The 15048-nt window shown below is 45.4% G+C and overlaps 1 protein-coding gene across 1 annotated transcript; it reads right to left on the bottom strand.

The window, feature by feature from the left end:
• Nucleotides 1–1840: 1840 nt before the first annotated feature.
• F10 (coagulation factor X) lies at nt 1841–14376 on the bottom strand. The gene is made up of 8 exons (XM_040584574.1): nt 14113–14376; nt 11579–11739; nt 10087–10111; nt 7395–7508; nt 6021–6161; nt 4946–5196; nt 3998–4115; nt 1841–3214 (listed from the first exon to the last, which is right to left on the bottom strand). The coding sequence occupies exons 1-8, from the start codon at nt 14180–14182 to the stop codon at nt 2664–2666; spliced, it is 1431 nt and encodes a 476-aa protein (XP_040440508.1). The 5' UTR covers nt 14183–14376; the 3' UTR covers nt 1841–2663.
• Nucleotides 14377–15048: the final 672 nt, after the last annotated feature.

Genomic DNA, 15048 nt, shown 5'->3' with positions numbered 1-15048 from the left:
ATCTCTTCTAAGCACAGTCATGTTGCACACAAACATGGACTTTCACCACCCTCCTGCATGCTTTTTGTTAAACCAGCTCTGTGCCTGCTCTCAAGGCACTACTTGCCCGGACAAGAACATATATATATATACGTATACACACACACCAGCTAGTAAAACCCAGCTACTGCCACCATTACCAGAAGGAGGTCCCCCCCTCAGCATCTTATTATAGTCCAGTCAGAGTTCCACTTCAGTCCTCAAGCTTCACCGAAGCAGAAGAGTGCCCTTAGCACGAGTAAGTGAATAGGATTTGGGTAGCACCTAGGCCTGAGGTTGTCCCTTTGAAGGGTGATGTTTCAGCCTGGTAGAGCACCAGGCAGGCTAATTCGACCAGGAAACCAGCGGACAGATGAACTCAGGGAACAAACATTGCTGAGCTAACACTGAAGTAAGCCCGCTGAGGGTTTATACAGGTGGAGACCATCAAGCTGGGGTAACTGACCTATGGTCCTTCCTGTCCACAACTGTGGAAGAGGAGGATGGAGAATGTCTGATCTGACAGGAGATAAGAGAACAACTGGGTATTGTGGAGGAAAGCAAGAAAGATAAACACGGTTATCTAGCCAAAAGATGTCTGCATGCTTGTAGCGATATACAGCTATGTAACTGCATGAATGGTTTCTGCCCTGAGCCTGGCAGGGCTGATATACACAGCTGGAATTTGTATCCAGCCTCTGAGATACAAATATGACCTTCTCTGCACAATAAAGTGTCTCTGGTTGCACCAGAACTGGAGTCCGTGCCTTCACGTGCCACACACAACTACTGCTGACTTGCTGCAGTGCAATACCTTGCTGCAGGGCAGAGCAGTATTTCTAGTTTGTCGGCCTGGTTTGCTCCCAGTACCTGCTATACAAAACTAGCCAGTACCAGCTTGAACACCAAGAGATAAGTAGCAGGTGTCTGGTGAAGTTCAGCGTACCTCAGACAACGGGGGAGCATAACAGACTGGAGATGCTATGAAAAGGCCATCAGGATGGTCAGGGGGCTGGAGCACATGATGTACAGTAACAGGCTGAGGGGCCTGGGTTTGTTCAGTCAGGCAGAGCCGGGGGATCTAACTGCAGTATTTCACTGCCTAAACGGGGAATTACAGTGAAGACAGGGCCAACCACTTCCCAGAGGTGCACACAGAAAGAAGATGAGGCAGCAGCCAGAGGCTGCAACACAGAAAATTCCAATTGGACACGAGAAATTTTAACCATGAGAGTGCTAAAGCACAGGAAAAGGTTGCCCAGAGGGTAACAAAATCCCTGCCTCTGAAGTTTTTCAAAACTTGACTGGCCCAAACCATGCATAACCTGCTTTAACTTTGATGTTAGCCCTGCTTTGAGCATGGAGTTGGACCAGATCATTTTCACCTGTCCCTTCCATTGAATTTTTCCCATGGTTACTAAAACTAGGACTGGAGCAGAGAAGGTTTGAAGAAGAATATGTGGAGGAACACTACTCCACAGTCAAAAACCCACCAGAAAGTGGAGCTTCTGCCTGGAAACCTTACAGCACAGATCAGATCACAGTACCCGAACAGACTACGTGTGGGAAATCACTGGTTGAGTTTGCCTCTTTCCAGGAAAATTAGTATCTTGGCATCTAACTTGTCATTTATGAACCTCTAGGCCAGTGAAAGTCTTTTAATTATCCCCCTGCATTCTCTACCTCCTCCTCAGCCTTGACATAAGGCAAGTGATGTGTGTCACACCTATTTGTTTACGGACACCAATCTCAGATGAGATTTTGTCTTCATATATTTGTAAGTTAACTGGAGAGAATAAATAAAATAAAAAAAAAAAGAACAAAAAAGAAAGAATGTTTTATTTCAAATGCTGGTGTACATCCATATTGCACCTTACAGAAACACCCAAGAACAATACACATGCAGGGAGCTTTCCAATCCTCAGACATACACAATCCAGGACATGATACAGAAAGCAATGAACATGCACTTTTTTCTTATGATAAGCAGAACAGAAGTGTCCAAATTAAACTGAAGTACAATCCCTACAAAGCAACACAATTTTAATTAGCTGCTGTGACCTAAGCAGTCAATTTTGTAGAACGTGGTTATTTAGCATCACATGTTGAATACTTAACTCAGGCCTCAGCTTCTACCAAGAAAGCTTCCCTGCTCCCTTAATCTTCTAAATACATCCAAAGGTAGAATCTAAACAGCTCTAGTAATGACTCCCTGCTGAGCCAGCTGGCTGCAGTACGAGGATTAACTCAAGTCCTGTCCTTCCCCCTTTCATCATGATTATTGGAGGTTCATAATATGTTCAGGAGCCTCTGGTGGAAGCACTTGGGTGGACAGGAACCAAAATAGCAATGCAAAAATAACTAAACAAGCAAACAAAAGACACCACTGAGCAGCCATTTTGTTTGGGGAAAGCCCCTCATTGTACAAATTAAAAACAATACCAGCAGTCCACATATACATGCTTTAAAGCCAGGAATTAAACAAAAAGAAGCAGCACCATAACTTTACGGAATCAGCTCTCAAAACAAGTTTAGTAGATGGGGCTAAAAAAACAGAATGAAGTTTCCATTACAGAAACTGCCTGCTGTTAGCTAACAGAAGGATCAAGAGCCACACCACTAGAAATTTTGCCTCATGACCGTTCCTACCCAAAATTGTGTCTCATGACTGTTCCTACCCAGCGTAAGAACCTGGACAGTTTGGTATAGACACCATATTTGCCTTTCTTTGCACATCCTTCTCCCCAGCTAACAATTCCAGTAACAAAATAAGTATCCTTATACCTGGTTACATGGGGGCCTCCACTGTCTCCTTGACAAGCATCTTTTTGCTCTGTTTCATAACCAGCACAGAACATGTTTTCTGTTATCGCAAAGTTAGTGGATTGCTTGCAAGTGTTCCTATCAACATAAGGGACTTCAAGCACTTTCAGTTTTTTGGATAGTCGTCCACCTTCAAATTCACGCCCGAAGCCACTAACCATCCCAGATCTTTGGTTCATCAGAACTTCATTAGCAAAGTCTGCTTCTGGGAGACATGCTGCGACAATGTACTTGGAAAACACTATAGGTTCCTTCAGCTTTATTAAGGCTATGTCATTATCGTAAGTCTCGGCTACATATTTAGAGTGAACAAGTATTTTGTCCACAGTATGCATCGTTTCAGACTGCTCCTTCTTTTCTCTGTCCACTTCACCTGCACAAGATTATTAAAAGGGTCATTAATGTGGTGATAGTATAGGAAAATAAGAACAACCTTGATAAAGGAAGAGAGTAGTATACCCATTCCTAACACTGTGCCTAAGTCTTTGTATCATACAAATAAACTGTAAAAATGTATTGCAGTATTTATTAGCAGCACCTGTATCACTCTGAGTCCCAAGCTTTTGTCTAAAGATTTTTGTACCGGTTTACATAAAGGCATAAACTGATTCAGCTGAACTAATGCAACTTTGGATTGAAGCTCATACAGAGAAGAGAAACTGGTCTGGGTCAAGACTAAAACAGTGCAAATACAAAGTTGTGTTGATCTAGTATCGTGCCTCAGAACTGAAGCAATCACAATTCGAGTTTGTTCCTTCTTCCTCTATTCAATGTGTCAGCTTTCCTGAGTGTTCCTGCAGGAACAAACCCGTATGCTTCAGATGTGCCAGGAATGATAAGCTTTCTGAAGAAGCACTACTCTGATGAACACAATGCTAGCCAACACTTCCAGAACATTTGTTCTTAATCACATCCAACTAGCTGGCAAAGAAGAAAGGGATGCACCATTATCACCTTTCACATCAGCTGCCCCTGTTTTTACAAGGCAGGATTCCCACAAAACAAAGAAATCAGACAAAGCAAAACAACAGTGAAAAAGTAATAAACGATGATAAATAAAGTAAGGACAGTGCATCTCACAGGAGATTTAGAGCACAGAGGATCAGTCTGCAACCCGTGCCCAAATGTCACAGGAGTAAAATAAATAACCACTTACCAACGACAACTTTGATTTCTTTAGACTGGTTCATGCAATGAGCTGCAGTAAGTACAAAATTTTCATTCAAAATAGTGCCGCCGCAAAACTCTTCCCCTGCCTCGTTTAACAGAACAGCCTGTGAAAGAAAAAAAGGTGAGTGCAGAATTAAGAAAAGCAGTTTAACATCAGTGAGCTATAAACAGGTAATTGATTTCTCTTCACACTACATACATGCTTATTACTGCAACATGTACTGCCCTGCAGGTCTCTCGTAATATTGCATTCACGCACGCGTATCGTACAGATTGGCATGTAATGCTACAGAGTCTCAATTATGTTTATGTGAAGTAGATGTTTGGCTTCCATGTTACCTCACTTACAGTGCTTAGTAATATCTTTTAGGAACAAGACACTGACTGAGTAGGGAGAGCAGAGCCTCCAAATCACCCCATCCCTTGGACTTACCACCCCAAAGAATTACTGCCCAAGTTCTGATCCTGCTTGACCCCCTCTTAGTGTCCCAAATACAGGAACTCATTTTGGCTGGTACAAACTCAAGAGGAAAACTTAGATATGAAAGCATATTTGCAAAGTACAGGTGTTTTATCTGACATGCTCTCAAGTATTTTACCTAAATATACCTAAAGAAAACTGCTATCAGAGAGAACTGGACTATAACCTGCAAAAATGACACTGGTAGGACAGCATAACTCAAAAGCCCTCTCTGGTGACAAGTTAAGCAGCACCATTTAAAATTGTACAAAGTCTTTCATTTTGACATTTTAAGGCTGCAGTTTGCAGAACAGCACATCTAAGTGCCTATATTCACGCAATTCAGCTACCTCTAGCTACAAGTGACGTACTACAGGGGTAATGTTCAGAAGGCAACTGGATTAAATGAGCAATTGCATGCTTTTCCTCAGAAACACATTCTGCTTACATGCAGAGCACAAATGCCAGATTTACCTGCCATGGGCATTCACCGAGCAGACACTCGTCACCACCCACTATCCTGGTAATCACATAGGGAGACTTGCTACTTGTTTCATTGCCGGGACCGAGGGTTGGGCTTTCTGTGGTAGTAACAATGCCCTCCTCCAAACTTGTTGCATTTGTGGGAGGGACATCTTGATCACTAGTTGCATTGCTATTATCAGCTGGTAAAATAACCGACCTTTTTTTTCTTTTCACAAAAACTTTTCCACAAGGATATTTTACTGTAAAGGCAAGAGTGTTGAAGTTAGAGACAGACAGAAACACCAGCACAAGAGGAAACTCCTTGACAACATCATCTCACAATAAATCAGTTGATGCACCTGTCCTGTTTTCAAAACACTAGCAAAACCTTGGCAGGTGCAGCAACAGAGGAAGACCAGGTGGTGTGAAAAACAAAAGCCATTTTGTAGTCCTAAAACTTGTGATAGGTTCAGTCTCTGGACAGTGTTCTCAAAGTATTTAAAATATCCTCTTTAATTGTTTCCATTGCTGTATTTATGTACCTGCTCTTACTAAAACGATGTTAATTAGGAAACAAAGTGGCTCATGACAGCAATTTATTATTAGTTATAAAGGATATAAAAACCACATCATGAATATATGCTTGACTTATCCCTCCCACAGGTTTGTTGAAATAAAACAAAAGTATACAAATGTAAATAGCATTAATCATAATTAATGTAATCAGTTACTATTTTACTAGGTTAACTGAAATCTGAAGTAGAAAAGTCTTTGTAAGATGCTATTTTATCTGGTGCATAAGTGTTTAAAGAAATGACACATAACTGCAATCACTTTTTTCCCCATCAACAGTGGAGTTTACTCAGGTAATTCTGTGAAAGGCACCTTGCAAAGGGTTCCAAATCAGCTAGATTTTGGTAAGTCCATCACATCACCTCACAAATGGAAGGCTTTGGAAATATGAATCAGTTGGGCCTCAGTGTTACATCTACATTATGTAGAATACTGATGGTTCAAAAGACATTCTTTAACTGTGAAACAAGTCTCACCATAATTGCTATTAGTTTATTACATGGCTTCATACCTGATGAAACACAGCGTTTGCCATCCTCTGCTAGAACATACCCTTTTGCACAGGAACACAAAACATCCTTCCGTGTACTTTTTTTGATGCTGCAGAACTGCTCACAGTCACCGTTGTTTATTTTGCAGTACTTTGGTATGACTATAAAGGAGATGTTTGGAGAAAAACTGTAAATAAACACTGACTTCACAGAAGATCTTGAAGTTCACCAAATTAAACTGCAGTGGTTAAACAGGATCTGTATCTCCATCTGTAAAACCCCTGAAGCACATCTTAGTTACAACGCGAGTGGCTAACATTAGCTTATGCCTTACAAAGCAGTCATATCCACCGCATGAAAAATACCAGCCAAGTCCACATGGGCCCAGTGGCCACGTCATGGTAAGCTTAAAAAAGCAGAGACAAAATAACCAGAAGAATTAATAAAACACTAGCAGAGAAGTCCAGATATTGGTAAATCCTCACATTTCCTCCCTCCTGCCTTAAAAAACTCAACTCCTCATCACTCCCCTCAGTCTTGTGCCTGAACTTCAGTTCCACGCCCTCCACTCTTACTTCTGGGCTACTAATACATGCTCCAGTGACATCATTAGGGTAGTAGCTGTATGCCACAGAAGTGAGGCTTAGGAAGGATTCATATGCATAAAATGATTCCTTGAAAAGCTGAAAAGATCTCTGCATACTGAAAAATCTGTTTTCTTTGGTTCTTCCTGCTGTGAGATGAGCAGGGAGGCTGTACTTCTGAGCATGGAATCAAGACTCTTGGATATAAATTATAAGAATCCTATGCTTTTTAGTTTTATCATCATGTTTTGGGGCTTCAAGCTCATGCAAAGAGGTGCTGCCATAATTAAGAGGGCTTTCTTTGGAGCAAGTGTAACTTCAGAGGGTTCACTAACACTGTACAGCTGCAGAACCACCAGGTCTTAGTGTTTCTGGCACTGTCCTCCACCTCACTGTTGACTGCTGTAAAGAAATGAAGCTAGGCTAATTATCATTGATAATATACAGCTGTGGGCTGGCTTCAGGGGCGACGGGTTGGCCGATGTAGATAAGGTGCAGGTGTGGCTGGTTCTGTTAAGGGGTTGAGAGCCAGTGAAGGGAGAGCAGCTGGGGAAGAAGCAAGAGAAGAGAGGGTGGGTCCTGGATGAGGCGAGAGAAGACAGCAGAGGGACTGGCATGAAGAGTGTGTTGGTATGAGGTGGCAAAGGACCTTGTTGTAGCTTGATAGTTTGGAGAGTGCTGTGACAGATGGCCATTCTATTCTACACATTTTTCCAAGAGGCAAATAAATCTGGTTAAGAAAGAGTTAACAGTCTCTGTTTCAGCTCCCTGGGAAAGTCATTGCCACAGGTCTCTAAAGAAGAAACCTACCAAATTCACAGTTCTTGCCTTGATAACCATCCAAGCATGAGCAAGTGTAGGAACCAATTCCATCTTTACATTGTCCACCGTAGTGACAAGGATTTGAGCTGCACTGGTTCCCATCTACAAAAACAAACCAAAACCACAATCATTGTAAGAGTGTAAGCATTTCCAGCGAACTCTGAAGGGGTGTTAGTGTTAATAAGCAATCTTTCATCCTTCCTTTTAAAACATGTGTCCTGTGAGTTGCCACATTCCAGATGGAACAAACAGCATAAATGCAATCATTCCAAACCAGCAATGATTCATATACACATCCTCAGTTTTGCAATCTAGTTTTGGTGGCTACTGTATGACGGTGCGTACACAAGTCCTTTTCCGTAGGAAGTAATATATCATGGTCACTGTAAATTATGTGTACTCTGAAGGCTGTAAAAGCAGGCAGGACATTCCAAGTTGCAACTACTGCCTAAAGATACCAACCTTTTGGCCTCTTGCATTTCCCTACAATTTCTGCATAATAATGACAACTCAACTTTTATTTCTTTAAAGGTCACCTCATCCCTTGTGCGTGTTTTTTGCCTGCAGTGCTGTTCACTTAAATAAAAAGACATCAGTATATTAGATAGACACAACAACAACAAAAAAGCTTTACTAAGCCCTGCTAAATTCATGTGTATAGGCCAAATTCCTGTTTTGCGCTGCTTACAGTACCAACATTTTCTCATTGTATCCATTCAGGTATGAGCTTGAGTTTCAAAAAAGTAGCTCTTACCTCACACTTCTCACATCTATCCTCGGATGTCCCACATCTGAAAGGTAGTTCTGGAGCCCTTCTTCCCTTCTGTGATCGGGACAAAACTGTCTGACCTGACTCCAGGGCCCCGGCCACATGTACCTCACAAACTCAGTTACATGTAGGACTGTGAGGCTGCACTGTGTTTGGAGACATGTTCCATGCAGCAGCCCTTTCCCCCACCCCCACAAAGGTATCTCACTCCCGCATTGATGTTTGCTGCCACAATGTCTCTCCCAGCTAGTCATCTGCTGTAACAAAGGTGTTCCCCCATCACATGACCCTGCTGGGCAATTCTGCACTGTTTGATAAGAAAAGCAGGATACCCGGAGAAGTGATGCTCACTCAGTAATTCGTTGCTTTACATAACATGCTCTTCAAATTTCTGCATTTTACCACCTGTTCTGCCTCTGGAGCAGCTGAAAGAACAGCAATACCCACAGAGGAGGCAAGACGCAAGAAGTTGCTCATCCTAAAGATTCAGCTTGTGACCATATCTGCTGCAGCTTTATCTGCCACAGGGAATGTCTGCTGGGGTTTATGTACTACCCCCACACCTCAACATCACTTCTGTACCTGCACATGGCCAAAACTAACAGCACTCCAAATGCTGTGTCTGCGTGGTCCACCGTGGAGGCATTGAAGACTGATGTCCATCCTCAACAGAGGAAAAGCAAGACCACTATTTACCAAAAGGACAGACTCAAGGCCCGCAGCACAGCTCCTGGTTTCTGCCTCCTCTGCAGTGCCAAAGCACTCCATTCTGTAGTGGTTTTAGCTAAGCACCCACCCTACTGTTAGAAACTGTACTTCTTTAGTTTTTCCCTACACTGTAGTTGCCACTGTGGTAACGGGTTTTACATCAATATTGCATAAAAGCATTGCAGAATCCCCTACTAAAAAAGGAAGCAAGAATGAATTGTTCTAGTAACTTGGCTGAGGGTGTCTGTGGTTTTCAACACTTCTGAACACCAACAAAGCATTCATGAACTGTGGTTTAAAACATATGGAATTGGCATTTCTCCTAAGAGTGCTGGCACTGATGTTCTGCCGCGTGTATTCTCAGAAGAAAATGGTTTGAAAATTTCCACTCCTGTTCATTGTAACACTGATGCAGGCTTTGCTTGAAATTTCAGCCTGTAGGCTGCAGAGTGCATCCCCTGCTTAGAAGATTATGAAACTCTTCATCTCCTTCGTGGCAACTGTCTTCAATTTACTGCAGGCTCCGAAATACAAAGCTGCGCTGTCTTTTGCCAGTGTTTTTGAGGTACTCCTCCTAATGCGCAAACTGGACACGTACATTCAGGAGAAAATGTTATCAAACACTAAAACATTAAAAATCTGTCTCTTCATAGTGATTACAAACACTAGAGCCCTAATAAATACAACTCAGACCTGACAACTCTATAATACAGGAATCAACAACACTCTGGCATGGCAGGTGACATAAAACTGGCAAGCATCTGTGTGATACAGTTTAATAACTTTGTGTTGGCTACGGCATTTAAGCATCACCCTCATCCATGACTCTTTGCATCTTGAATTCCCCCATCCAGGGCTGCCCTTCTGGAGGACAACTGACCATCAGAGTCATGCCCAGTTTCTGCTTCTCACTGTCTTTTGCGTGCAAAGGGCCACTATTCTTTTTTTTGAAAGGACAAAGATCACCCCAGCAATTGGAGGCAGTTGAACCTTGCCTTCAAATGGAGTGACTGAGTTCAAGCAACAGCATGGCAGTAAATCAGATTCCTTTTTCAGAGGAAACACAAAGTGAGGGTGTCCCACAGTGAAAAGAGAGGAAGCAAGGGAGCAGGAAGCGGTTACTTAAGAGGTGCATAGGTGCATCCTTTTTAACCTTGCAATAAGGAAGCTTAATTCTCTAAATAAAGGCAGAGTGTTTCTTACCTACATAGGTGTTCCAGAATTCCTCCTACAGGTAGGTGTGGTAAAAGGGGAATAAATGGAGACAGAAAAAGTTAGATGAGAATTACTGAATTCTTCAGAAAAATACTAGAGCTTTCATACAGAGGGTACTTGCAGCTAACAACTGTTAAAACAAATATTTAAGTTACAGGCACATAAAGTGCCTTGCAGCCTGGTATTATCATTCAATAAATTAAAACCATGTGATCCCTCTATAGGGCCCAGCTCTACAAAAACAAGTCTCATGCATTTTTCAGAAATATGTAAAACTCCTTAGAGATCTCCCCATGTGATTCAGTCAGCACAAGGCACTTGATTTCTTGCGCAACTGTATCTTTCCATCAGTTTTGACTGAATTTACTTACATTCCTGTAATGCCAAATTCTCAGTCTCCATCCTCCCCTAAAGTCCCATCAACCAGGACCTCAGAAACCCTGAGATTTAAAAATATTTTGTCTGATTTGTGTTCTTTCCCTCTGCACTGAGGACTGCAGGTATGCCATGTGTCCGAGACAGTCCTTTTCAGTGACAGCTGGTCACCAAGCAGAACAGGCGGTGCTGGTTCTGCTGTACACCAGCCAACCTTTATGCTCTGAAGTACCCTGGCGATGCACCCATGACTCCCCACCCAGGTCATCTCAGGGCCACTCCAAGAACACTTTGGCCATCAAGTAATGCTAAAGTGAGATGGATCTGGTCTTAACTCCAGTTTCAGGGCTGTTCTTCACAGCCACATAGGTACAGCCCATGGTCCCAACTCCTCTCCACCACCAAGTCACTTCAAGTTTTCAAGTATCACCTTTTCTACTGACCCCAGTCCCCATAGCTGACTTATCTCTTTAACCCTTCCTTGAGTTTGGGAATAGATTGCATTTCTGTCTGAAGTCACACAGCCATCAGGGTAGGGCAGGTGACACAAGAGTCACATGGACAATCTTAATTCTGCATGGGCAATTTAACATTAAGGCATGTAAGAACTGTCCAGAGTATACATTCTGTCAGTTCAGATACTGAAAAAGAGAGCCACAAAATAAGCACTGCAAAGCTGCTTGAGATAAGTTTGGAAACACTCTCCCATGAAGTTCCACATCAGCGTTTGCCTTCTCAACCTTCCCATGGACTCTCCACCAAAGAACTCTTGACCATAGTCATGACACTCAGCCACACCACCCAAACAGGGTAAACATGTTTCCAACATGAGTAGTACCAAAGCATTTAAAGGTCAAATACCTCACAATGGCAATTAAACAGATCAGAATAGGTAAAAGAATGGAGGCTTTAATATGGGCTGGCCTTGCAAGAACTAAATTAAGACTGCTACCATACGTTCACACCTTAGCAATTCCAACCACTGTTCTTTGTGTTAAGTGATTGGGAGCAATTTGTGAGATTTAACACTCGGCCCGAAAGACCTTAATGCTAGTTTATAAACACGAAATACATAGACAGATGTTTCATATTAGTTCATCCTTACAGTTTTCTCCTGGTCTTCAAAGGCTTCTCTTGCTTCTTCTTTTGAGCAGCGCTCCTCATTACATTCTCTTTCAATATTCCCTTGCTTCATTTCCTCCAAAAAAGAGTTAGCACGTTTTGTTCTTTCCAAGAACTTGTCAGCATTTTCTTTCTTGATGAATACTAGACAATAAAGAAAATGATACAGGTGGCAAGTAACATTTGGTGGTGGTAAAGAGTCATTAGAAATAAATGAAGTAGAAATAAAACCAAACCAGACCCTTCCACCACTCTACCCACACACCACATTACCTGTGAGGTTAGTCCTCACGCAGACTGATACATCTCAGGATCTCTCAGAGCAGTCTTTCTCTGAGAATCAGCAGCTCCAGGACAAGCTGTAGGCCTCCAAAATTCTCTCCTACCGTTTTTAGTCTTGAAAATCAGAACATGCAGCTTGCTGCTGAGGGCTTATATTTCCATTGCTCCTGCTCAAGACTTCAGTCTTAAACAGAACGACTTGCCCCGAATGCCAGGGAAACTGCGTTCCTTGATTTGGTTTTAAAGCTGACCACCAGGCAGTACCACCACCTGCTCCAGGGGCTTGTGGTGCGCAAACTAAATGCCACATAAACTCAAGACGTAGTAATGTATCTACTGTCAGATGACAAAAGCCCATGTTTGAGTTCTTCTGCCCTTCACCTCCCCAAATCCCACTGTGTTCTCCTGGGGTCTTCCTTCCCTCTTAATACCACCTCCCAATTACCTGTAGAAATGTTTCTGCTTTATTAGTATGTGTACGGGTAGAGCCAAGGCAGCTGCTATCTAAGATTTAACAAAGAGCAGAAGTAAATGAATGTCAGTTTAGCAAGGAAGTACAGTCTGAGGTCAGTTTGTTGGTTTGGTTTATGTTTTAAAAGCTTGGTGTCACAGAAGCCTAAGACCTGCTGCCTTCAAGTTCAAGATGCAGGTAGCTGTTGATTTAAAATGAAGGATCAGAGGCATTAAACTTAGCTCAGACACTTGGCTGTGTGAACAATATCGTTACCCTTCAGTAACTTCTGCACACATTACCAGACAGAAAAAACGGAAACAACACTGGATTTAATAAATTGCCAATTACCCTGTAAAAAGCCCATATTCTTGGGAAAGTTTGCAGAGTTTGGAAGCTGGCATTTAATTATGTTCTAAACATCTGGAATTTAAAGAGAAAAAATACAAATACTTTCCGATCACGGAGTGGAGTGTGGAAGACAGTGCTGCAAGTGGGACTTCAAGGCCAACAGCATACGCTCAGTGGGCAGCTCACATGTACCTCTGCAGTGCTCTTCATGCAGCTCAATTCAGCAATAAATAAAGTTGCTGACAGTAATCACACACCCTAATATCCTCTAAGCGAACACAGAGAGGACTTACTCTGCTTTCACTGAAATTGGTGGATCAGCTGTAGGGAGCCAAATTCTGCTTGTGATATTTCTGTTAAACAATCCCATAGAGCCCATGTGTAATTTGAAGCCCCACTTATTCTGAAAAGGCTTCTCACACCAAGGCTTGCAGAAAGTGTGTGTAACTTGTAGCTCAGCAACTGTTAGTTCATTCACCCATTATCTTATTTGCCCTTAAATCCCTCTCTGCGGTGGCAGGAAAGTGACAGGACGCAGCCGGTGGGGTTATCGCCTCTATATTCCTTTGCCTCCGCATCACCCGCGTAAGCGGATGTTTTCATAACCTTGAACCAGCTGACCAGTCTTCTGAGGCTGGTTGTTCTCCTTCCCAAGCCTTCCATCACGCTTCCTTCTTCAGAGGCATCAAGGACCAACAGGTGTTGGGCAGCTGAAGTAGGACGTTCCAGAAACGTGTGGAAGACCTCACGTTAAAGCCTGAGCGGGCTGACCCGCTGAAGGAAGAGTTAACGACTTTTGAAAAGCCACTTGCTGATCCTGCTTTGGACTTTGGTGTTGACCCTAGCGGCACAAACAGGGCGGCTGGCCGGATGGGCTCCCGGCTGTGCCCCAGCCCCTCCACGGCCAAGCGCACCCCACCGAGCCTTGGCCGTGAGCACCTCAGCCCGCGAGGGCGGCCGTCCTGCCGTGGGGAGCGCCCGCCATCCATTCTGTGGGGTGAGGGGGGTGGGGGGAAAGGGGAAGGCGCAGCAGCCCGGGACAGCCCCCCGGGACGCGGCACCCCGGGGGCTCGGGCACCCGGAGGGTCCCATGGCAGCTCCCTGCCCCCGAGGCGGAGCTGTCCCGTCTTTCGGCGGCACGCGGGGGCTGCACAGGTGCAGACGAGCCCTTCGGCCGCTTCGCAAACCGAGCCCGCGGGGAAGCCGAGCCGTGGGGTGCCCTCCCCGGCCCCCGACGCTTCCCGCCGGCCGCAGCCCCCCGCGCAGCCCCCGGCCGGCGGGGTCGCAGGGCTCCCCCTCAGCGCCGCGGGGTGCGAGCCCCCGGCCCGCAGCGGCGACCGGCCACCTCCTCCCGCGTTCCCCCGGCAGCCCCCCCACAGGCTGTCAGGAGGGGGACCCCGGCCCCCCCCCAAATAAACAAGGCGCCGCCTTACCGCCTCCTTCAGCCCGGAGCTCGCCCGCCAGCGCCGCGCCGAGCAGGAGGAGCAGCAGGCGGCCGGCCATGGTGGCGCGGAGCCCCCCGCTGCTGCCTGCCCTGGGGAACTCGCCGCCACCCGGCGGGACGGGACGGACGGCCCGGGACGGGAGCCGAAGCCTTCACCCCCCGGAGCGCGGAGAGACTGCGGCGGTGTTGCTTCACCCTGCCCAGAAATAGCGGAAGCGCCGGCGAAGGGGGCAAGCCGCCGCGGGATTTCTCAGCCGGGGGGGCGGCCTGATGATGAGGCCCTTCTTTATTTTTTTATTTTTTTTAAACCCGAGGAAGCCGGCTTGTTTAATTGCACCTTTCATTTGTGCGGGAGGGGAAGCGAACCGCCGCTCCCAGAAGGCAGCGCTGGCCCCGGCCCGGCGGCAGGTGTGGGGCCCGGCCGCGCTGCCCCCGGCGCCGCCCGCCGCCTTGCCGCCATCCCGGCACCTCACCCGCCGGCTCCGCGCTTGCCGTGCCCGGGGCCCGGTGACCTGGGCCTGGCGCTTGCCGGGAGCTGGCCTCCATCTCCCCCTTTTTATGGGGGGCTTCCTCCGGCTGCGCCCGGTGCGGTGTCCGTGTGCTGTGGGGCCCACGTCTTTGGTGCCTCCAGAGCCTGCCGTCGGGTCCCCGCCGTCCCCTTGGCTTGTGTAAACAGGCTGCTGTATTAAAAATGTACCTAAACCCCAGCTTTGTTTTGAAAAAGTCAGTGCAGCCGTTAGTCCTGGTGGGTTTCTTTCAGCTTTTTACCCTTTTTCTGCAAGACAATGATTTCTTCATAAATGTCCATGGTTACGCTGGAAGGTTACAGAGAAAAAAACATCATATGGGGTGTGGAAACCCCAAAACTGCCCTAGCTGGGGGGTGTCTGGAGGTATGGTCTTGCAACGCGGAGTGCCTCATCTCA

This window comes from Falco naumanni, chromosome 2 (assembly GCF_017639655.2).
Source record: "Falco naumanni isolate bFalNau1 chromosome 2, bFalNau1.pat, whole genome shotgun sequence".
In the NCBI taxonomy this organism is placed as follows: Eukaryota; Metazoa; Chordata; class Aves; order Falconiformes; family Falconidae; genus Falco; species Falco naumanni.
This window is presented reverse-complemented; position numbering and strand designations above follow the sequence as displayed.